The following is a 24,368-nucleotide window of genomic DNA, read 5'->3' as shown; positions in this document are numbered from 1 at the left end:
GGCGCTCCACCCCTGGGGGCGGAGCTGAGGCGTTGGCGCTCCACCCCAAAGGCGGGGCTGACGCCTTGACGCTCCTCCTCAAAGGCGGGGCTGAGTCATTGGAGCTCCACCCATGGAGGCGGAGCTGACGCATTGACACTCCTCCCCAAAGGCGGGGCTGACGCACTGACGCTCCTCCCCAAAGGCGGAGCCGAGGCGTTGGCGCTCCTCCCCAAAGGCGGGGCTGAGTCGTTGGAGCTCCGCCCTGGAGGCGGAGCCTAGGAGGTGACGTTCCACTTGAAGGCGGGCCGAGGCGCTGGAGCAACTCCCACCTCACGATCCGGCCAGCGCAGTCGAGGACGTCCTCTAGAAGCGGGGGCCCAGGCGCTGGAGCTCCCAGGATGGAGGCCGGGCCGACAGGGCTCCTCCTCAGGAGGCGGGGCGGAGGCCTTAGCACGCAGCACCCTGGAGGTGGGGCTAGAGAGCAGAGGCCCCTCCTCCGGGGCGGGGCGGAGGCCGCAGAGGGCGGGCTGGAGGCGGGGCAAACGGCTCCTGGCCGCCCCGCCCCTCCACCTTTCGGCGTTTGGAACCTGGCGGCTTTCTCACGCGCCGCCGGAAGTTGTCGCAGCATTTCCGGGAGCGCTGTTAAGATCCGGCCTGGGCGACCTGGCTTTAGTCCTCAGTAGGGGTGGCGGCAGCTTTGGCTCTTCAGCTCCGGGGGCGGACGGCCAGGATGCGGCGCGGGTTTCTGCTCGGTGCCCGGCGCCTGTGGGCCCGCCGCGCCCTCAGCGGCGCGCCGCCGCCCGCCGAGGAGCTCTTCGCCCGCGGCGGGCCCCTGCGGGCCTTCCTGGAGCGCCGCGCGGGCTCGGAGGCCGGCGCGCTGCACGCCGGGGGACCCCAGCTGGCGGCGGCGGCCCGGCTGCTGAGCGAGAAGGAGCGGGAGCTGCGGGACACGGAATCCCTGCTGCGCGGTAAGCCGCCTGCGCTCCCGAGCTCGGCGCTAGCGTTCCGACACCCCGCGGGCTCTCCGCAGTCCCGTAGACAGGCGGTCTGCCCGTCAGCGCTCGGACGTTCTAAGGTTCTCGGTTGCTCCCCTCCCCTCCTGGCAGCTCACAGGCTCAGGAAAGACCTGGTACTTAGGCGCTGCAGCCCGGTGACTATAGAATCCCAGGCCTGGAAATTCGAGTTCTTTGCAGATTTCCCTCGAGATTCCGCAGAATTCGAAGCTAAGTCGGAGGCCGAAGTGTCTTGTGTTCCTGAAGCCTCCAGAGACGTTTGCCAAGTAGGCCACACTTGGGAACTCCAGGCTTGATTCAGAGACCCTGTTTCACTGAAGAAAGTGGGAGGAGGGATTGAGGTTGACTGTTGACATCAACCTCCAGGCTCCATGTTCAGGTGTGCCCACACATACACAAACGTGCATACACACACACACACACACACACACACACACACACACACGAAAGTGGGAACAAATAAAAAGCAAGAACTTTTAATTTCAATATAAAAAGCAGTGGTGAAAAGCAGAAAGTAGCATTAAAATGGATCGCTAAAGGCAAGAAAGTAGTGGTTAGGTGGTGTAAGACAAGGGAGTAGAAGCAGAGGTGACCAACGTGGATAAAGAACTTGAGCAGTACATGTGGAGGAAGAGTAGAATAGGTATGGGGGATGGCAGTGGAAGAAAAACACTGTGTTAGGGTTTCTATTGCTGTGAAGAGACAACATGACCAAGGCAACTCTTATAAAGGAAAATATTTAATTGGGGCTGGCTCACTGTTTCAGGGGTTCAGTCCATTCTCTTCATGGTGGGAAGGATGGCCAAATGCAACTAACACGGTGCTGGAGGAGTTAAGAGGTCTACATCGTGATCCACAGGCAGCAAAAGGAGACTACGTGCCACACTGGGTAGAGCTTGAGCATAGGCGACCTCAAAGCCCACACCACAGTGACAAACTTCTCCAGCAAGGCCACACCCACTCCAGGCCACACCTCCTTAATAGTGCTCCTCCCAATGGGGCAAGCATTCATACACAGTAGTGCATGGGGGACATCCCTGTTCAAACCACCGTAAACATGAGATAAGAAAGAGGCCAGATAAGCAGTGTTGGTGCAGACTATGGACAGTGCCTTACATTTTAGGCAAAGAGGTGGATTATCTAGGGAACGTCCACCACTGTGACATTGGTGTGGAGGAGTCAGGAGGAAGCTGGTGACCGTCCAGAGGAGAGACAGTGGTAGTCAGGCACAGAACAAGAGACTAAGAGACAAGACATGATGAGTTATGTCATAAAAAATAGTAGGGTGGAATTATAACAAAGGGGGGCTGCTTCCGTCATCAGAATGAGTTTTGTTTTTAATCTAACATAGGGATACAAAAGATGAGTTTCACTGAAGGGGGAAAAGAGCTTTGCTGTTGAATGCATATTTAGATAATAAAAATAAAGCTATAAGGATACTGGTCCAGATTTTTCCATCTTGGACTAGAAGAACTACGGAGAAAGCTGTTGAGCCTGAATAGTCAGAGAGGTCAGGGTAGGCACTGAACGATGGAAGGATGTAGAGGCAGTAACAAGTAGAGTTCCAGAGAGAACTGGCAGACCTTTGGGACTGGGAATGAACTACCTAAATGAATCTGTGGAAACCACTTAGAAGAAACAGGAGCAAGCTCATAGCTGACTTGGAAAGGTTACACATTTTTTCAGTTGATACTGAAAAACATCTTTAAATCTGGCAGTTTTATCAACATGCATTTTAATTAAAAGTCTGATTACTGTAATCTGGAAATCCAAACATAAATTCTCATTATCAAGATTTAGTTGGGGGTTAGTTGGGGGGTTGACAACAGCAATTACTTAAAGAGTTGGAGAAAACAATACCCTCTTGAGTGGAGAACCCATTGAACTTAGGGCTGTCATGCTGCTCTAAGGAAGGTCCCGGATGTGTACTCTCACCTCCCACTGATGAAGATCATTGATAGATAAGAACACATACTTAAACTCTATGTGCACATGATGCTTCATAGAGAAAACAGTTTGTAATTCCCTTCTTTCCCAGGTTGCACATGTTCATAGAACAGAGAAACAAATGAGAAAGTATATCTAAGCCAAAAGTGAAAACTCAAATAATCATAAAACCAGAGGTGAAAGGAATATTTTGTATAACACTGGGCAGACTCCAATAAATATTTTGGGTAGGATACTTTATCCTAAGGAAATATCCACTACTTCCCACTATAGGTTTCAACTTGGTTTAACTGCTCAAATCTTCTGTGCCCGTCCTGGGCATTCTAACTAGTTAAATGCATCCATTTGGTAATGTGAAGCCCAGCTTGGTAAATTTATTGGGATTTATTGGGGCTGGAGAGAGCATAACTGTGAAGAGCATTCTTGCAGAGGCCCCAGAATTTGTTCCCAGCACCCATGTAGCAGCTCACAACTGTCTAACTCCAGTCACAGATGATCCAGCACCCCATTCTGGCTTTTGTCGGCACAACATACATATACTGCACATACATAAACAGGCAAGTGTCTATATCAAATAAGACCAGTGCAAACTTTTGAAGTTTACTTGTATGTGTATGAGTATTTTGCCTGCATGCACATGCATGCCCAGTGCCCAAAGAGATAAGAGGTGCCCCGGGACCTGAAATGATATGGAGTAACAGGTGGGTCCTGGGAACTGAACCTACATTCTCTGAAGAGTAGCAAGTGCTTTTAATTGCTGAGCCATTTCTCTAGTCCTGAAATTTTTTTCGTTTAAAGTTTGTTATTATGGCTTTTGTGGAGGTGAACTATAGAGAACAGTTCAGTCTTAATGTTTAAATTGTAGCTTTTTTCATTTAACTTTTTTATTGAAAAACCTTTTTAATAGCTCCATACTTGTAAAAACTATTGTATCAATAATTTTAATTAGTGGCAACTATGAAAAGAACAAGAAAAAATTTTCCTTTTTTCCTTCAGCTGTGGTAACTATAAACGCACAAACTTGAAATCTATTGGCAATTAACACTAGTTAAGAAAAAAAAATTAATGGCTGTTCTTTTTTCTAGATGAGAATGAAGATTTAAAGAAACTTGCAGAGAGTGAAATAGTTTTGTGTCAGAGAGAAATAACTCAGCTGAAGCATCAGGTATGTTATGTATATGTGAGTAGGTATGTTATGCCAGTAATCTTTTCACATTTCATTACAGGCTTATAAAGGAGTCCAGAAAAGTAGCCTGTTGCTATAGATAGAACTTTTTGTTGGTACTGATTTTTCTTTATATTTGTATGTATTTGTCTGCGAAGCACAAGCATGCCTGCCTGGTACTCTTTAGAGGCCAGAAGAAGGCGTCACAGCCCCTGGGAATGGAGTTACAGACAGGAGGAAGTTGCCTGATACAGGTGCTGGAAACTTAGTCATGGTTCTTAACCTTTCGGTTCTCTCCATGTCTTCAACTCCAGACTTTTTTTTTTCCTTTAACTTTTGTCTGTCTTACTGGGGTACAAACTTTCATCTATCGTAGGCATACAATGTGATGTTTTTCTTGTATGCTCATTCCATGAAGGATTTTTAAAGCAGAAAAAAGACATGCTTCTTAGCATCCAAGTTTTTCATGCTACCAGAGTTGCATAGTGTACATCTCTCACTGATAAACTCTTGTACCCATTCTTAATGGAAAGGCAAAAGGACATGGATCTGCTTTTCTGTTTTTTATTTATTTATTTTTCATTGTGTAAAGGCAGTGGATAGGAAAGATTACAGTGTAACAGTCAACGGAAGTGAACTTCAGGGGTGCCTTTATCTTAGCATTGATAGAATGCCAGTCCTAAACTTCCAAAATCAAAAGTTTTCTCTTTCATGGTAGGAAGCTAACTGACAAATGAAAGATGAGGGCCTTCCTCTTCCTTCCATACTAGGCCTTGTGTGTCAAGACGGGAGGATTTCTTCTGGGTTCTACATAAGGTGTAATGTCCTGCTCCCAGACATTTTGTTCCTAACTGCAGGCGTTGATTCAAAGCCTGTAAGAATTCCCAGAGTGGGCTGAGGGCTGTGGTTTAGGGTTAGAGTATGCCCAGCACCGTGAGACCCTGAGCTCAGTCCCTCGCAGCACCTAAATCTGGTGTGCTGGTACACACCTTTATTCTCAGCACGATGAGGGGGAAGCAGGAGCACGAAAAACACAAAAGAAAGAATTCCAAGAAGGAATAAAAACAACCCTATCAAAAGTAGCTGCATTTTATAACACTTAAAATATAACTGTAACGTTAATACCTTATTGGAAGTTAAATACTAGACAGTTTTTGTTAGCAAGATGCCCAGAATACTGAAGAGCAATATTATTTGTGTAGAGAAACTTAGGTTGCATATCTAAATTCCCTAATTTCGTAGTTCTGGGCATTGTTTTGAGGAGTTCTTAATTACGGGATGGCGTTATCTTTTATTTACAGATCATCTCACTTTTGGTTCCTTCAGAAGAAACAGATGACAGTGACTTGATCCTGGAGGTGACTGCGGGTGTGGGTGGTCAGGAAGCCATGCTTTTCACTTCTGAGATGTTTGACATGTACCAGCAGTATGCTGCATTTAAAAGATGGCATTTTGAAACGCTGGAATATTTCCCAAGTGAACTAGGTCAGTGTCTTAGTAAGGTTTCAATTGCTGTGAAAACATCACGACCAACTTGGGGAAGAAAAGGATTATTTCATCTTTCAGTTTGCAGTACCATGAAGAGAAGTCAGGGTAGGGACTCCAGGCTGGAACCTGGAGGCAGGAACCGAAACACAGGCCATGGAGGAAAGTGGCCTATTTGCCTTGCATGGCTTGCTCCCTCTGGCATGCAGAGCCTGCTTTCTTAGGCACTCCAAGACTATGTGCCGAGGGGAGCAGCACCCTCTCCCTCAGTCAGCAGGCTCTCCCACCCACATCAGTCATCAATCAAGGAAAGGCCTCACAGGCTTCCCAACAGGTCAGGGTTACAGAATTGTTTCCTAGTTGAAGCTGCTCCTTAGATTATTCTAACTAGCACAGTCAGTAATTTATGACTATTAATCAGACTGATTAATAGTCATAAAGACTTATGTACAGTATGTCCTGAGGAAAGGGTTGGCAAGATGATGATCAGAACTCATTTGTAAGGACTAAGTAGTGATATGGTTGTTATTTACCTAATGATTTTAAATAAAATCACAATTTTGAAATTTCTTGTAAAGTATGGTGGAAAGCCATGATGTGATAAGCATTTTGAGCTTTGAAAAGTAGTTTTAGGACACATTGGGCTCACGTTTGTACTCTTAGCACCCAAGAGGCTTAAGCAGGAAAATTGCGCTAAGTTCAGGACTAGCCTGGGTTACAGGAGAACCTGTCTCAAAAAGAAACCCAAAATGTGGTCTTTGAACTGGTGCTGATGTGAATTCCTCAGCACTGTACTTTAGTTAAGTGAAAATAAATAGTTATCCACTAAGGTGCTGGAGAGCTGGCTCAGCAGTTAAGAGCACTGGCTGCTCTTGCTGAGGGCTAGAGTTCGGTTCCCAGTGGGTTCATCGTGGCTCACAGCCACACATAGGTCCATTTCCCATGGATCTGATGCTGCCTTCTGACTCCTTTTGCACCTGGCACATGTACATGTGTTATATGTACATACATACGTGTACACAGTTAAAACACTCAGACATACAATTAAATACATAAATTTTAAAAATTAAGGATTATGTATTAAAATAGCAGATATCAAACTTGTGAAGTTTTATAATATGCTTGTACTCTCTACTTACAGTTATTTTGTGGCTCATTTAACTTTCTTTCATGAGAATACATGTGATGGTCAGGTGTTTATGATTGGCAGGAATGATAAAAATAACTTGATTCCTCCTATATTCTCAAGGTGGCCTTAGACATGCGTCAGCCAGCATTGGAGGTTCAGAAGCCTACAAACACATGAAATTTGAGGGAGGAGTGCACAGAGTACAAAGAGTGCCAAAGACAGAGAAGCAAAGCCGCATCCACACTAGCACCATGACGGTGGCAATTCTGCCCCAACCTGCTGAGGTAAAGTATAGAAATGGAGCTGGCACAGGGCCCTTTTCCCAGCAACTGTGTAACCTTATTACTTGGCCCTCCTTTCATATTTTGAGTTATTCTTGAAAATTTAATTAAAGAAGTCTAATTTTACAACAGGTGGTAAGAATGAAAATGTTTTTACATTGTCCAGATATACCCTGGATTTTTTCTCCTCCAGTAAAATGGGCATTGTAAGCTTCTCCCTTGAGTCAGGGAGTCTAAGCTGTTGAATGTAGACTGGCTGTGTGCCTTACTTTACATCTCCAGCTGCCATCAGTAAAGGGCTGATCACTCAGCACAGTTGCTACTTCATAACCCAGTTGTATTAGAAAGGCCTTGAGTGTGTACAGCCTTACCTCACGAAGCAAGTCCTCAGTCTAAGAAAAATCTATTTGTTAATTTCTCATCTGCTAAAAGTGACAAGTTAATTCACTTAAAGAGTGAAATATGAATGATTTGAGGGTTTCTACTTACTGATTTTAAGGTGCTCGTTAGGTGTGTGGTAGGGTCGGTGGGTTTCCTTTCTGGGTGTACTCTCTGTGAGAAGAAGGGAAGAGCGGAAGAGCTAAGAGAAGGAAGCATAGGAGAGCCACTGTCAGCAGCCTTGCTGCTCCTACACACTGTGGTCTAGGTTCTGTCTAGCTTTTCTAGCAACTGTATAGGAGTTATCTTACTGCAGAATGACTGAGGTGCCATAGAGCAGTCTCTACTTGTTCACAGAACAGACGCTTTTAAAGATGGTGCTTCTGGTGGTATCTCCTAGTGCATTACCTGGCCGCGTGGTCTTTGCCTACAGATTATGTTTATATTTTAAAAACAGTGTCTCCTCTCTTCCCCAGAACAGTTTCATGTACTCAAACTGCTATTATTTTTTTATTCCTCTGCTAAACACTTTGAAAGTAGCAAAATTCATTTTCTACTTAAAAAAAATCATATTTATGTGTGTGAATCTGTACACATGTGGCCCATGAATGCTATAAGAAGGCAAGGATCCCCTGGAGCTGAAGCTGAAGGAGGCTGGGGTCACATAATGATCAGATCCTACGGGCAGCACACACTTTTCACCACTGAGGCATTGCTCCAAGTGATCTGTTTCACAGTTCCTAATTCTCCTTATGAGACAGAAAGCTCAGTTTTTGAGGATTATGGAGTGTTGCTTTATTCCTTACTCATTTAAGAGAGAAAAACAAACCATCTAAAATAATATTCTAACTATGGTCTGTCCTTAAACCTTTTGAATTTTATGTGAATTTTATGAATGGCATGTATGTGATGTGTAGGGCTCACCTGAAGACAGCTGGTGCACACAGCTGTTTCTCAAAGTTCCGACTTTTCTTTGTATGTACAGATTAAACTGGTGATCCATCCTAAAGATTTGAGAATTGATACTAAGAGAGCAAGTGGAGCTGGCGGTCAGCATGTAAACACCACAGACAGTGCTGTGAGGATAGTGCATCTTCCTACAGGTACGTACTTCCTGTTCCAATACAAAACTTTGAATCAAGATCGACTTCTGGGGGCACTGAGTAACCCGTGAGACAGAGCCTCAGTTCCCAGAATGTACCAGTAAGGGCGCTTAAGTAGTTACTTGGCTCTACAGGCTCTGTAGGCGATGCTATACAGGGTAATCACAAAGCCAGGAAGAAAGAGGGACTACGCACAGCAGTCGCTACCTTAGTCACTATGAAGGAGAGCAGAGTCCTGCCTGTTGGGTTATGAAATATATACTTAATAGATTTTGCTAGTCCCAAAAACCTCAGTGAGACACTTACCTGAATTATTTATCAGAAAAGGTTCTACATTACTAGTTATTGGCTGTAGAGCTAAGATAGTAACAAGGACCCTGGAGGCAATAAAACACTTGGACTTCCTTCACGGAAGCATGGTGCATGGACAGTTTTAGATATAATTTCAGCAGCATTTTTCCATTGAGAGTAACAGCCAAGATAATTTGAATCTAAACGACTGGAAACATGGCTGTACACTACTAAGTGGAGCCATGTTTTAAGTATTATTAGAGTGCTGGAGTGGCTTCAGGCTTCCTTAACTAGAGCAGACACAGAATGCAACTGCCTTGGTTCCTCTTAACCAGGAGTAGCTAAGACCCCAGGACATACTTAAAAGGATATTGCCCTTTTAAATACAAAAAACCATAAAATATTGTGATAAGGGGGTTGTTGAAACAAAAATAGGGTAAGAAGAAAATACTCTGTTTACTCTATAATATGATCTGTAGCTTCTATACGCTACATTCATTTCTGTAAGTCTTTTTAAAAATTATGAGAACTGGGGCTTTGAAAACTGTATTAAAAATATTTAAAAGTCATCTGAGTGTGGTGACTCAAGCCTTTAATCCCAGCACTTCGGAGGCAGATGCAGGTGGAATCTCTGTGAGTTCGAGGCCAGCCTGGTCTACAAAGCAAGTTCCAGGACAGCAGGGCTCTTATACAAAAGAAACCCTGTCTCAAAAAATGGAAAAAAAAAAAGTTTTCTATTAGATTCTTGTTTTTATCACCTTGTAAAAGAAGAAAAAGGATGGGAAAGAAAAGGAATAACCCTTGATAATAAATATTATTATATTAAAACTCTTTAATTCTCATGACATTTATTCAGGTATTATTTCTGAATGCCAGCAAGAGAGATCTCAGCTGAAAAACAGAGAGCTGGCTATGAAAAAGTTACGTGCAAGGTTATACAGCATGCATCTGGAGGAAGAAATGACTAAAAGATACAATGCTAGAAAGATCCAGGTAAAAGTGAATTCAAGAAACATTTACATAAATAAAAATATTGGTAGTGTCGTTTTTGTTATTACTATTCTTGCATTTATTACCCGTGTATAGCTTTATTCTGCTTTCTATAGTGAAGGGTATTTTTCTCAGCTTGGTCCAAGTGGACCAAATCCTACTCAGTTTTCAGTCCTTTAAACTTACGGAAGCAAGAGTACTGGCATCCTAAGCCTACTGTTTCATATTTCATTTTATGATATACACAATCCTTCCATGACTTCTTTAGTATGTATACCTTTTCTCCACTTCAGGATGACATTAGTTCCCCAAGATTGTATATACATAAAATGTACACGTCAATATTCTGCTTCTTCTGTTTAAATATCTGCCATTTGCCAGACTCCGTCATTATGTAATCAGTATTTTGCTAATGGGAATTTAATGTTTAGCCATAAGGCATAGAGCATTGAAGGGGCAGAGGCAGGACTCAGGTACTTATATCTGACTTGAGAATCTATCTTCTCTTCTCTGTACCCCTATGTGATCTGGGAAGTCTGGGCTTTATACTTGGTTCTTGCATTGCTGAAGGTTTAAACTGTCCTGGATCTAAATACATCTCACATACCTCCCCCTCATCTTTTTTTAGGTTGGAACTAAAGGAAGATCAGAGAAAATAAGAACATACAACTTTCCACAGAACAGGGTCACAGATCACAGAATAAACAAATCACTACATGACCTTGAGAGCTTCATGAAAGGAGACTGTCTTCTGGATGACCTGATACAGTCACTGAAGGACTATGCAGACTATGAATCTCTACTAGAAATGCTTTCCAGAAAAGACAAAGCTTTATAAAGTCACTATTATTTTTTTTATTATTCCTTATATAGTCAAGTTGACAACCAGAATAACCATCATAATGGGTAACAGCTAACCAAGTCTACAGAATTAACCATTACGGTGTCCAGGAGTACTCCTAGAGGCTGTGCCATGGAAAAGGAGATATGACTGTGCTATCATGCTTCCAGTCTTATGTAAGACTGTTAGCATGTAAGAGACATGCTTATCATGCCTCTCACCACCTAGTACTGACAAGGTTCACATACAAGCAGCAAAGAAATGTAGAGATTTTAATAGTTAGAATATGTCTCCTCCAAAACCCAGGTGTTGCCACTGTGATACTGTTAAGTATGACGGCTTCACAACTAAGGTTTTAAGGGCCCCTTCTGAGTGGGGCTAATGTCTGTGAACTGTCAAACACTGCTCACTTTCAATAAGATTTTCATATATTTCCTGTCTGAAATAAATTGCAAGTATGACATTTCACTCTGACATGTATCAGCTGGCACTTAGACATATTTCTACTTAAGTATATATCTTCATCACGTGACAAAAAACAATTCATAGAAAATCCCAAATACATTTTTTAAAAAAGATTTATATGTTACCTATGCAGTGTTCTGCCTGCATGTGTCCTGCAGGCCAGAAGAGGGCACCAGATCTCATTATAGATGGTTATGAGCCACCATGTGGTTGCTGGGAATTGAACTCAAGACCTCTGAAAGAGCAACCAGTGCTCTTAACCTCTAAGCCATTTCTCCAGCCTTCCAAATACTTGTAATACCTAATAGTTAAGATTCTCTCCTTCTCTAGATATGGTAAAGCTGGCTTCTTCAAACTCAGATCCAATTTTGTATCTATCTAGTAGTTACCCTTGCAGACCCCTAATCCCAGTTGTCAAGGCACTGCACTGCATTTTCACCTATGACGATCACAGTAGATATTTTGGTACTATGCAAGCTGTTCAGACCTTAACACTGCAGCCTTGGCCGGCTTAACTACATCTTTTCTTGTGACTTAGCACTGTTAAAAAAGTAAAATAGGGAAGGTTTGACTGTTCCATGCGGCTGTTATAGGATTTAGGAACTTTAGCCAAATAATAAGGGAATTATGAGGCACTTCTCCAAGTTGTTAGAATCAACAGTAGTTTACATTTTTTAGGAACACACATAATATGCTTCTCTTCAGTATTATATATATTTAAATATACATATATATATTTAATATATAAACTTCCTTTAAAAGCCAGCTTGTAATTTGCAGTATACTTTATACTGAGGGTTTAGTGTCTCTATCTGAAAGGAAGTAGCACAAAACCATTCATGATAGGCAAGGGTTTTAAGCTATGTACAGTGTTTAGCACATAAACCAGGTCAGGTGAACAGCATACCTGCTAATCTCATGAAAGGTACTTTATTGTTAAAAATGTTTATTAATCTGATTTTTATATGGGTAGGTATTTTGATGCATTTATGTCTGTACTGTATGCCTGCAGTACCCATGGAGGCCAGGGTAGGGTGTCTGATCTGGGATTGTAGTTACAGACAGTTGTGAGTTTCCCAGAGTGCTACAAATTGGACTCAGGTTCTCTGAAAAAGCAGCCATCTCTCCAGCCCCTTACTTTACAGTTTTTGGGGTATTGTTTTATGTTGTTTTTTGTCTCCCTCCCATCCACCCCCAAAATTGTTTCTCTGTAACTGCCCTTGAACTTACTTTGTAACCAGGCCTCCTGAGTGCTGGGATTAAAGGAGTGAGTGCCCACCCTATTTTATGTTTTTATGAAGAGTTGGTAAATAGCTTTCAGTAACTCATATAACTCAAGACTGGTCATTCAACTCATTCACAGTCTCCCGTATTTTGTTATTTCCACTTCAGCATTAATATTACAACTATAGTATAACTACAATTACCTAATTTCTCCTTGATCCAAAAGAGTTATTCGAAAGCTAAAGTGAGGAATATTAAAATGCTGGATTTTACTGGGCAGTGGTGGTGCACTCCGTGGAAGCAGAGTCAGGCAGAGCTCTGAGGCTTCATAGTGAATTTCAGGACATCCAAGACTACATAGGACTCAGTCTCGAACAATCAAAACAAAATGAGAACAAGGGAAAGCTGTCACCTTTAATCTGAGAGAGAAAGGTATGAGACTTATAAATTACAGGTCAAAAAGAGCCTTAGATCAGATTTTAAACTACATGTGCATCAGGATATCAGAGCTGTTTAGAAAGGAACTGTCCAAAGTTATGTGACTGTTTCAACAATATAAGTATAAGATGTGCCAAGGGTCTGTGGGTGCAGCTGAGTACACCATGTATGCTTATTATGAGCATGTTTAAGGTCTTCAAAGGTCTTTTGCATACATTAGAAGTCTAGTATAACCACACCATGTTAGGATGCTTGGAGTAATTCACACAACCATCTTATTAGCAGCCATGGACTTACTCCCACCTGCCTACACCTAGAAACTGCTTACTCTGCAGACAGACCTCAAGGTCTCACTCAAAAGACACCTTACTCAAGAAAGAATTAATAGCACCTTTTATCTGACCCCACAACATTTCCTCATATGCTGTGGTCTGAATGTGTCCTCCCAACTCAAGACCTGGAAACTTAAACCCAATACAATGGTGTAAGTCGGACCTACACCTGGAAGTGTTCAAAGTTTTATACATGGGCTAAAAGATTCCAGGTTTGGACCTTTTTGCCCTTACCTCTGTAGTCCCCTCTCCATCCAGAAGCTGTGTTCAAGGTATCAAGCAGCTGTCACCCAAACTACTGCCTTTTCCTTCACCTTCCTAAGTTCTAGAGCTCAGGGACATTTCTACTCTAGAAGTTGCCATGATACTGCTATAAGCAGTAAAAGACAAACCAAGATAATACCTAAGAAGCAATATGTACTGCAACATGGTAAAACTGATTTCTATTCCGTGTTTGTATGTTTAATCAAGAAACGAAAAATCTAAGTTCAGAAGAGGCTGAAAATCTATAAAGTCAAAAACTAATAATGGCCTAACTGGATAATTTTTTCAACTTTATACTAAGACATTCTCATGATTCTGGGCAATGGTGAGTCTCAGCACCCCTCCACTTCATGATTATTTTATTCATAAATGACTCACAGAGACTCTTCTATTTATGAATGCAAACCACAGACAGTAAGCCCAGGGCAGGCTGCATGTCTCCGTCATCCATATACTTCTATGTCTTGCATAGACTGTCTTGCAGAAAGAGTTGGAAGGGGTGAAGGTGATTCTCTCTGCACTTCATATTTCACCTAAGAGGAGAAAAACAAAAACTCGACAGGAATTGGGATGAGAAGACTGGCATCTGGTGAAATGAAGAATATCTGTTTCTGTGTTACTAAGGAAGAAACAAACCCACAAACCTGTTAAAGCTTCACTCCAATAACGTTTCATCACAAGTAAGCTCGAATACCAAGTCAAGTTCGCGATTAATTATTTTTGTTTGCTTGTTTTTGTTTTGTTTTTTGAGATAGGGCCTCTCTGTGTACCCCTGGCTGCCCTGCTTTGTAGACCAGGCTGGCCTCAAACTCACCGAGATCCGCCTGCCTCTGCCTTCTGAGTGCTGGGACTAAAGACTTGGCTGGCTAAGTCAGTGATTAACCTGTCAAACTGAAAAGGACTGTGACAAATTACTGTAGCATATAACAAAACATGCTTCATTTTCTTCAGGAAGGGGACAGACACTGCAGACTGCTTTCAAGCGACAGTGAAGAAGCAAAGGCTGCATTCCAGGGGCTTATCACTAAGAACGCCTTCCCTTCTCAAAGTTCCAACCCTCCCTTTATGCAAATAAAAGCTGATAAGGAGTCTCCAAGGTCAAGCAGAGTAGAAACGGGAACGTGTACATCCACAGCCAAGATTCCAGCAAATACTATTCCCCAGCATAACAGAGGGACGTGCCTGAAGGTGAAAGGAACCTGGCTGGTTCTTCCCAGCCCTGGGGTGATTCAAAAATTAAGCACTCCCTTGATGAACTCTGAAACCTCGGAGAAGCCTGACTTAGACTTCTAAGGACAATCATTAAGTGAAAATAATGCTAAGACTTTAAGAATGGCAAGCTAATATTAAGCCTTTTCTTGTCAGTCCTCAGCAGTGTGATAGGTCTCCACTGCCTCTAAAACACAAATCCATTATTTACACACGATATTCCAATGGTCTGCACCTAGTGTCATTCCACACTTCTCCATTAGAGAGTATATTTCACACAGCGATCTCTCTGTTACAGCATTTTTTAAAAATTGTTTTTTGTTTTTCAAGACAGGGCTTCTTTGTGTAGCCCTGGTTTTCCTGGATGTAGCTTGTCCGCCTCCTGAGTGCTGTGATAAAAGGTTCAGTGACTGCACGGCTAGACAGCATTTTGATATTCAGCGAAGTCCACTATCCCTATGCAGCATGATCAGAATTTACAACTCCGTATGAAAATCTGCAGATACCACAAGGCCACTTTTCTCACCGCCTTGCTGGATGAGCTCAAGCATATTTTATTCAGTTTTTTGCAAGGCCAATACAATGTTCAGTTGATGGTTCAAAATCTCAATCAACTTGACCATTCTTAATCCACGTCTCTAATAACAGTTCTTTAACACACAGTTAAATATCTTATTTACTGAAAATTTTGATTGCCAAAATAGTTCTAGGACTTGTGTCTTTTCAGGCATTTTTACTTAGAGGCTTATTTCTCGGGTACAAAACAGAAAAAGCTGCCAAAATTTTGATAAGCACCAACAACCATCACTATCTTCAAGCAACATTTCAAATGTGAAAACGCCAGAAAACTCGGAATAAACGAAAGGAAGTTAGATAAGGACTAGATCGACCCAGCATGACTGGTATGACTCCAGTCGTGGCCCCCTTACACCGGAGCTGTCTTCAGCTGCACGGAACACTAACTGAAAGTCAAGTACTCTTGCGGAGAGAAAGGAAGATGGCAACTGGAGGGGACCAGCAGGTCTCGGAACGGGCGTCCTTCTGAAATTGAGTCCAGCATAATGTCACCACCTGCAAACTGGCACAAGGTGTCCAAAGCCCGGCTTCAATAGTGCCGCACTTCAGCTTGTCATCAGACTTAACAAAAGTCCACCTAGCCAGGGTCCCTCAGCTTGGCGGGAGGGAGGCCGGGGACAGGTCGGCTCCCTCTTGCGCTCAGTAGGCGAAGGTTAAGAACTCGGAAGAGCGAAAATGCAAATTAACATCCGTACGAGTTCGCGGTGGTTGAGAACCCAAAAGCGCGCGGTTGCAAGGACCAGCCCCTAGGCCGGGCCCTCTGCCTCGGGGAGGCGCAGAGCCGACAGACGCCGGGATCCCGCAGCGCGCCGTCCCGGGGGCAGAGGCGGTCCTCCGGCCGCCACCTGTCACGCCCGCCCCGCCCGGAGGGAACCGCCAGGCCTCCAGCGCGCAGGCGCCAACCCGCCAACTCCGCCGCCGCCGCCGCGCAGCGCGCACGCGCGGGGGCCGCAGGCAGGGGGCGGAGCCAATTTAGGAGGGAGCGTAGAGCGCGCCTAAATCCTAGAGAGGCGGGTCCGGAGCCAGGGGAAGGGCCTGTTGGCCGGAAGGTCTGAGCTTCGCGTGGCGGGCTTGCCCCTCACCAGACTCGCACTTAGCGAGATGGAGGAAGACTCGGACCCCGTCCGGGTCCATCACAGACCTTCAGGCAGAAGTCGGAGCTGTCCCCAGGCCGTGAGGACTCCCGGGAGGCCGGTCGGCGGGATGCTGTGGGGGAGGGTAGCGTGGCGGGTGTGCGCAGCGCCCCGCCTCCTCTGCTGGCCACGCCCACGGAGGGGCCGTGCCTACACGCTCAGCATCTCCGGGGGGCGGGGCTCGGGCCGGGGGGCGGGGCCCTGCCGCCACGGCTGGCTCCGCCCCCGCGGCCTCCTATTGGGCGAACGGGGGCGTCCTTCCACGCCGCCTGCCTATTGGCGCGCGCGTGCGGACGCCGCGCCCCATTGGCCCGCTCTGATTTGGGCACCAAATTCAAAGATTTTAAAAGTACCAGCTGGCGCCTTTTAAGAGCTCCAGCTCGGCGCCGCGGCCGGTCGCCTCTCTCCCGTGGTCGCCGCCACCTTCCCCGCCTGGCAGCCCGCGGCCCCCGGCATGAGCCGGCGCGCCCGCAGCCGTCTGCCCCGGCCGTGCTCCTGTCCCTGCGGCCTCGGCGCGCGGACCCCCGCGGACGGTGAGTAGGGCGCGGGCGGGCGGGCGCTCGGGGACCCCGCTCTGCCGCAGCCCCGGAGGCGGGGAGCGTGCACCCCGCGGGGCTCGGGCTGGGGGCGGCGTGGGGGCAGGGTCGCCGGGGCGGCGGGACGGCTGCGCTCCCCGGGCCCCGCAGCGGGGACGCGCGGGTGGCGGGCTCCGCGCCGGCCGCCCCAGCCCTGCATGGGCGCCAAACGCCCCGTCCCCTCCCCCACCTGTGCGGGCGGTGACGGGGCTGGGGGACCCCGGGGTCCCCGGGCCTGGTCTCCAGCCCCCCACCCACCCCCTCTTTGCAGCGTTTGGCCACCTCGCGTTCCAAACTCAGTGTCCCCAGGTCCGCTCGCCCGGCGTCCCGGCCGCAGAGCGCGGGAGATTGCGCTCGCTCGCGCTTATCTCCCGCCCTCGTGCACCGCGCCCTCGGGGCACCTTCCAGCCCCGACCCCCTCAGCGCCTCCAGGGGCTTCTCTCCGGCTCCCGCCAAATGTAGAGACCACCCCCTCGGCCCACCGACCCGAGCGCAGACGAAAAAGATCGATTTTTTTGCCTCTTCTCAGTCTCAAGTCCGGGAGTGTGCAGGGGAGGGATTTTTTTTTTTTTTAAATACACCAAAAAAAAGAAAAGAAAAACCAAAAACCCAGAACATGAATTTGTAGTGTTTAGGGCTTTATTTTTTTCCCATCTATATTGAAAAATTAATGGTCACTTGTTCCAGAGCTTGGATGAGAACGGAGTAAATTCAGTTGCAGTTTTTTAAATTATTTTTTTATCTTTCTTGGCTTCTCAATGAAAGACAGATGCATCGATTATACCTTAGAAAATTTCGAACTGAAGGAAAAAAGCAATCTTATATATAATTTTGGTGATCTTCATCAGAAAGGAATTAGGTCTTGAGGGGAAGAAACTACTTGCTTAGCAGATTGTGTTTGCTGTAAGAAGTCGGAAATGTAATGGTTTTACGATGGGATTCTTTTGCTCAACTTTCCTCCTCAGGAAATTCTTGCTGCGTCCGAGTCCCCTCCCCCACTTGGTTTACAGCCTTGAAATATTTAAAAAAAATTTAATTAGTGCATTTAAATATTTTTGAAAGTAGGCTCAAAGGTTTTCTCTTGAATTCTACTTTCAGTTAGTCACCTTTCCTCACTCTCAAGCAAAGAAGTGATGGAGTTTGATCTTGGCCACATGGTTGGGGGTCTGAGACAGAAACTTAGTTAACATGCGGAAGAGCTAAAAAGACTGAACGCCAACTTCAATTACACTATTTAATATGGAATGTAAAGCCTATTGTACACCTTAAATGAAAGGTCACACTTGGCACACTTTAGCACTATCAAAGCTTCCCTCACCCTCTCGATTGGACTGGGGGAGGGTAATATGTGTGCTAAACATTGAGATATTTGAGTTTGATCTGTAGCTTCATTTTAAAGGAACCTCCCCGCAATCCTTATAGAATACGCTGAGCAGGAAGATCAGAGATTTTTTTTTTTTTCATTTGAACTTTGGCTTTTTAAATGTGCTCATGTGGAATTTATCTTGATTTGCAGTGTAAGAGATGTGAGCGAGTGAGTTTGCCTTACTGTGAATAGCATAGGTTTGTTGGTTAGATCCTTCACTTAGTGCAGTTTTGTTTTCTTCTCCATTTTGTGGATGGGAAGACTGAGGTTATGTGAATTTTCTTTCTGTCATTTTATCTCAGTTTAGTAAATGGTGCTATTTATATGTTAACTGCTGGAGCCTTAAACCGCAGAAGACTGTTGCTGTACTCATCAGTACACGCCCTGTGCTTCTACTGCAGTCACACACCCTGGTTCCCACAGTGCTCTTCTGAACCCTGCTAACCACGATTCCCCGCAGTCTACCGTTGCCAGGGACCCCTTTTCAAATTTCAGGCCAAATTTCTTTGTTTAAAAACCACAAAAGCCCAGCTTTAAAAGATCACCCCTAATACCCGTAATTTGTCATTAAGTGGGCATCAGATGAACGAAATGGCAGAACTAGGCATGTGCCCCACATTTGTTTGATTTGGTGGGTATGGAATTAGGTAATGGGTGATGAATTACCTGAACAGAATACAGAGTGTTTCTTACTGTTTAGGAGCACTTACCTTGATCTTTACAAAGTTCTTGACCCAAGAACTTTATCTTCTGGTACTTTAATCAAAAACAAAAACCAGAGAATCCCATAGTCTGGAAAAGGATTGTTTGTTGGTTTGTTTGTTTTTGTTTTTAATGTTTAAAAAACAAAATGATGCCAACATGTGAAATGCAGTCCCAAGCCAACTGGAAAAGCTCATGAGAGCCAAAGGTAAGCATTGTAAATGATGGGCAAAGAGCATTTTACCTGTGCTGGGTTTGATGCCAGAGTTCCTGCTCTTTTTTGCAAGTCCTCTGTCTCAAACAAATGAGGAAATGCACTACACCAGTCTCAGTTCAGAGCCACTGACCAACGAGTAATAAAGTTGACAGCCAGGGCTGAAGGTAAATGTGCGTTCCCTCCATCTTGCTGCCTGTGCCCAATCACCAGAACCCATGGCAGGGCAGACAAAACCAACTTCATAATTGTCCTGTGACGGCCTGTGCATCATGACACATGCATGCCCGTGCAGAATAATAGAATGGAGCAGGGGACTTAGTTCAAAGGAAGCCTATGAAAGTGATAGCTAGGGGGGATGTGGCATCTTGGGACAGGTGAAAGCCCCTGAAGAACCATGTCTTAGGGGTCTTAGTCAATAGCTGGAAATATTGTTGATTGGGACATGCACACTGTGCTAATGAATGGTGTCCCTTTGTAGTGCTGGGTATGTGAGGGCTGTAAAGACCCTGGCTTTAGCTCCCAGCAAGCAGTAGGAAAACATTAGAACAAAAGTGATTTTTATTCTGTTTCTTATGTTCTTTTTATAGGTTGTAAAGAAGAAAGCCCTGTTCTTTCTGTTAAGATGAAGTGTTTTAATTGCAACCCTGATCTTTCTGAACTTGAAGTGGTGGAACCCGAGGACAGTAGGAGACAAGGTTCCTTCAGCCCTGCGCGTCTGGGGTCTTCCTGTAAGGATTGTGTTAGAAATCATGAAAGGCTGTCTTTGATTGAGTCACCAATTGAGGGACATGATAACAAGGAAAATAAGCGTGTACAGAAAATACTCAACAGTCCAAATGAACTAGAAGAGCTAGAGGGCAGCAGACTGTATGAAGACAGTGGTTATTCATCATTCACACACCAAGGTGAGCATGAGGATGACATCCTTCTGGAGAATCTCAGAAACAGTCCCCAGCCTCGCCTGCTGCCATCACAAAGCCCAGACCAGTATCCCAACAAAAACTTGCTGCCCGTCCTGCATTTTGAAAGAGTGGTTTGCTCAACTCTGAAAAAGAATGGCAAGCGGAACCCTAAAGTGGATCGAGAAATGCTCAAGGAAGTTATCTCCAGTGGAAACTTCAGGCTACAAAATATAATTGGCAAGAAAATGGGGCTGGAACACCTCGACATCCTTACTGAGCTCTCCCGGAGGGGGTTTAAACACCTGCTAGCTAATATTCTGACGAAGCTCAGTGACATGGACCTAATAAAGTGAGTGTGAGAGCAGCACGGTGCACCTGTAGCATAGGACCTGCTGTGAGTCAGTACAGGCTTGTGTTTGACAGGTAGCATTTAAAATGCATCTGTTCTGGTCACTTTGAAGTTCACAGTCTATTGCTAGTAGAAGGACATACTCTCTACTGAATCAGCTGGCTAGCTGAAACGGACAGGTGGACATGTTGGTTTCTGTAATCAGCACTGTGAGGTGTGCTGTGTCAGTTAATGTAACGGGTTTTTCAGAGTCCTTTACAAATAATCTAGTGTCCTTCTGTCAAATAACTGAGGTGGAGCTTTACACATTTACTGGTATGAAATTGGTTAACTAGATAGATTACTCAAAGGAAAAAAAAGTGGGAGCTTTAAAAAAAAAACCTTAAAATTTTTGGATGTTTGGTAGCCTGGTTTAAACACTAATAAGTAGACTTTGTCATTGTTCAATCTTACTCTGCTCCAACTGTTAGGTGGGTTGGCGTAGCTTGTAGCTGCTCCTGGTCTCCACTATACTTAGCGTTTTTGCCCCCTTTGCTTTTTAGCTTGTCTAAAGTGAGCAGAATTTGGAAGAAGATACTAGAAAACGATAAAGGAGCATTCCAGCTATACAGCAAAGCCGTACAAAGAGTCCTTGTAAGTCTTCATATGTGTTATTAAATGAATTTGCTCGTTTGCATTTAGAAGTAGAGACAGATGTTTGTGTCTTTAATTCATAAAGCACTTCAGCCTCCCAGGGGCTGGAGAGAACGAGAGGACAGTGTGCAGGCCTTCTACAGAACTCATTAATGAAACCAAGTTTAAGAAATTCTGCTTTGTCGACTTGGAAACACTGCATTGTGGACTGATTTAAAAATAAGGGTTGTAAAATTGGTGGCATGTGTTAACTTTGTCAGTTACAAGAAAAATAGTGAATTATCAGCATACTGAAGATTCTTACTGTACAGAGGAGTTGTCTTTAGTCTTCCCAATGTTGTGACCTCAACCATGAAATTATCCCTTTTCCCACTTCATTGCTAATTTTGCTACAGTTACGAATTGTAATGTAAAAAAAAAAGCTAGTATGCAGGATATCTGATTAACTCCTGTGAAAGGGTTGTTTGACCCCCATAGGGTTGAGAACTGGTATTTCTGACAATTTGATGAGTACATGATTGAAAATTTAGGCCTTAGATTTATTGGTGATGGAAATGTCCTTCAAATGTGCCCCTAAGATAGGGTGGTGGCATGTGTCGCCAATCCTGGAATGTTGAAGGCTTGAAGTTTGAGGGCAGCCTGAGCTACATCTTGAAGCTTCTTCTCAAGCTTAAATAAGTGGGTGTGGCAGCTCACTCCTTAATCCCAGGACTCAGGAACGCAGAGGCAGGCAGGTCGATGTGTGTTGAGGCCAGCCTTGTCTACAAAGTGAGTCCAAGATAGCCAGGGCTACACAGAGAAACCCTGTCGCAAAAACCCTAAAATAAATGCATGTTTGGTAACTGACTACTGCCATCTGCTGGTAGTGGGAAGAATTGCCATGTGTTCTGTGGGCAGGACTTTCTTAGTTTCTAGTCCACACTTTCAGTGAGTTCGAGTTGGAATGTTTCTGTGTGTGACTGTGCAGAGGTTGTATTTCAGCCTCTGCATGGGATGCTTTTGCCACCGCAAATGAGTGCAGAAAGGAATTTAGCATCTCCTGTTAACCTTTCAACCAGGAAAGCAGTAAGTTGTCACTTCACACTTCAACCAGAGGGTACGCTGTGGGCAGAGCCGCGCTAACTTCTGTTCAGAAGGCGTCAGCCTGGGCGCCTCCCAGGAAAGATGCTCAAGCCAGGCCCCCCAGCCAGCGAGGTCAGAAGGGTCCTGCCTACAGCCGGCACAGCGAGTTCATCGAGGTAACTGTCTGGGTAACTTATCATATGTTAAGGGCACTCCCTGTTGAAGGGAGCTGAAGTAAGAGGGAGGGTTTCAGAATGCAGGGTGGCACTACGTGGCATCTAGTCTGCTAATAAATGCAGCCACATAATGAGGTTTGGCTCTGTATAGCAAGAAGCACTGAGGCAGTTATTAGAGGTCACATCTGATTCTTTGGTCTGATCTCAAACTGTCCTGTTCTCCGCTTTATAGTTGCTACTGTGTAAGAGCAGCTGGGCAAAAGGTTTACCTTCCAGAAGGCTTCCTGACCCTCTGCACTCTGATTTTTTTGTATACTAAAATGTTTATGTAGTGGAGGTGTGGCTGCTCTTCCTGGTGGTAACACATTAATTCAGTCCACTAAAATACATGTGGGTTTTTTCTTCTAGGTGGCAAAGACATTGAAAAACAACGAAAGCCTCAAAGCCTGTATTCGCTGTAATTTCCCTGCAAAATACGACCACTATTTAGAGCGAGCGATCTGCAAACGGGAAAGCTGTAAATTCGAATACTGTACAAAGTGTCTGTGTGATTACCATAACAACAAAGACTGTTTGAACGGCAAGCTTCTCAAAGCCAGCTGTAAAATGGGCCCTTTGCCCGGAAGTAAAAAGAGTAAAAAGAATTTACAAAGATTGTGACCTTTTAGTATATCGAGTGTAGAGCCTAAGGGCTGCTCTTTTTAAAAAAAAAAAAAAAAGGTTAAATTTTAACTTAAGAAAGTAAAAATAACTATGATGCCTTTTTGCCCCTTTGAATAGAGGACATACACCTCTTAAAATAATTACAGTATAATGTTTAAATAAATTAAAATTGTCCATACAAATACCAAGATTGACTTATTTTAAGGAAAAGAGAAAATGGATATCTATTTGTAATTAGGTGCTAAGATAAAATTGATGGAATTTTTTTCTTAAGGGAAGGCTGTGATTTTTATGGAATCTTGAAAAAAGATATAACTCACCGTGTTAGGATCTGAGATATGCTTTACCAAATATGTATTGTGCTCATATCAATTTGAGCCTGTCTGTCGGTTTTAAATGTTTGTCGTTATCAGTGTGAGCCTTTTTCACTGTGGAAACTATCCTTTGTAAAGTCCTGTTTACTGTATTTCTGAAGTCTCTTAATGTTTTTATACCTGTAAATATTTGTTTTTACGTGCCAAAGAAAATAAATAAACAAATTTTGTTACAAAAAAATTGCTATAAGCTTAGTGTGTGTGTGGTTTGTGTGAACACATTATTCCTGGAAACAGGTGCCTTAGGGTGATGGAGATTGGTCCTGTCCTAGGGGCCTTGACACAATTTTTCCAGTAGCTTATCTAGGAATTCATATGAACGTGTAGTTAAGTAATTTTTAGATGATGCTGCAACTCCTTAAAACATTGGGACATTAAGTGTCAGTTCACCAAGAAGTGAGTGGACAGTTACTTGATTTTTCTAATTTTCATTTGTTTGCCCATTAGAGCTCTAGATAACCTGTAGTGCTGGTTTAGTCTTGTCTTGACTTATGCTTATGAGAAATGTATCCCTAAAGAATAACTTGATTACATCTTAGTGAGTAGGTTACTTAATTTCAGGATATTCCTTGGTTTTTCAAGATAGGGTTTCTCTATGTAGCCTTGGCTATCCTGGAACTCAGATCTCCCTGCCTCTGCCTCCCAAGGGCTGAGATTAAAGGCCTGCTCCATCCCACCACTGCCCAGTTCTTAGAGAACATGGCCACCTTGGTGACAAGGGCTGGGCTGTCCCCATCAATAAGAAAATGCCCTGCAGGCTTGCCTACAGCCCAATCTTAGTCATTTTCTTGACTGGGTTTCCCCCCTCAGATGATTCTAGTTTACATCAAGTTGACAAAATTAACCAGCACAGAGGGACCTTCTGATTTTTCTTTTTATCTGATTTGTTGAGTGAGTTTCATGGATTTCTGGGTTGTTTTGTTGCTGTTTGTTTCTTAAATCAGAATCTTTTCCACACAAGTCTTGATTTGCCATTTTATTTTGATCCTTTTTTAAGTTTATTGGTCAGTTTTAAAACTCAGCTGAAATCATTTGCTCCATATTTAAACCTTTTTGATAGCTCTTCCTGAGCTTTGTAAGTCATGCTGCCTCCTGTTTCTTCT

At 44.2% G+C, this 24,368-nt stretch overlaps 2 protein-coding genes across 2 annotated transcripts; both read left to right on the top strand.

The window, feature by feature from the left end:
- The first annotated feature begins 605 nt into the window (after positions 1-605).
- Mtrf1l (mitochondrial translation release factor 1 like) lies at positions 606-11,068 on the top strand. The gene is made up of 7 exons (XM_055616149.1): positions 606-950; positions 4,028-4,107; positions 5,409-5,592; positions 6,842-7,005; positions 8,366-8,483; positions 9,631-9,767; positions 10,393-11,068. The coding sequence occupies exons 1-7, from the start codon at positions 713-715 to the stop codon at positions 10,600-10,602; spliced, it is 1,131 nt and encodes a 376-aa protein (XP_055472124.1). The 5' UTR covers positions 606-712; the 3' UTR covers positions 10,603-11,068.
- A 5,452-nt stretch (positions 11,069-16,520) lies between these two features.
- On the top strand, positions 16,521-23,409 carry Fbxo5 (F-box protein 5). The gene is made up of 5 exons (XM_055616038.1): positions 16,521-16,779; positions 19,694-20,357; positions 20,900-20,990; positions 22,049-22,228; positions 22,637-23,409. The coding sequence occupies exons 1-5, from the start codon at positions 16,701-16,703 to the stop codon at positions 22,886-22,888; spliced, it is 1,266 nt and encodes a 421-aa protein (XP_055472013.1). The 5' UTR covers positions 16,521-16,700; the 3' UTR covers positions 22,889-23,409.
- The last annotated feature ends 959 nt before the right edge of the window (positions 23,410-24,368 follow it).

Source organism: Psammomys obesus, unplaced genomic scaffold, assembly GCF_907164565.1.
Source record: "Psammomys obesus unplaced genomic scaffold, mPsaObe1.curated_primary_1811, whole genome shotgun sequence".
Taxonomy (NCBI): Eukaryota; Metazoa; Chordata; class Mammalia; order Rodentia; family Muridae; genus Psammomys; species Psammomys obesus.
This window is presented reverse-complemented; position numbering and strand designations above follow the sequence as displayed.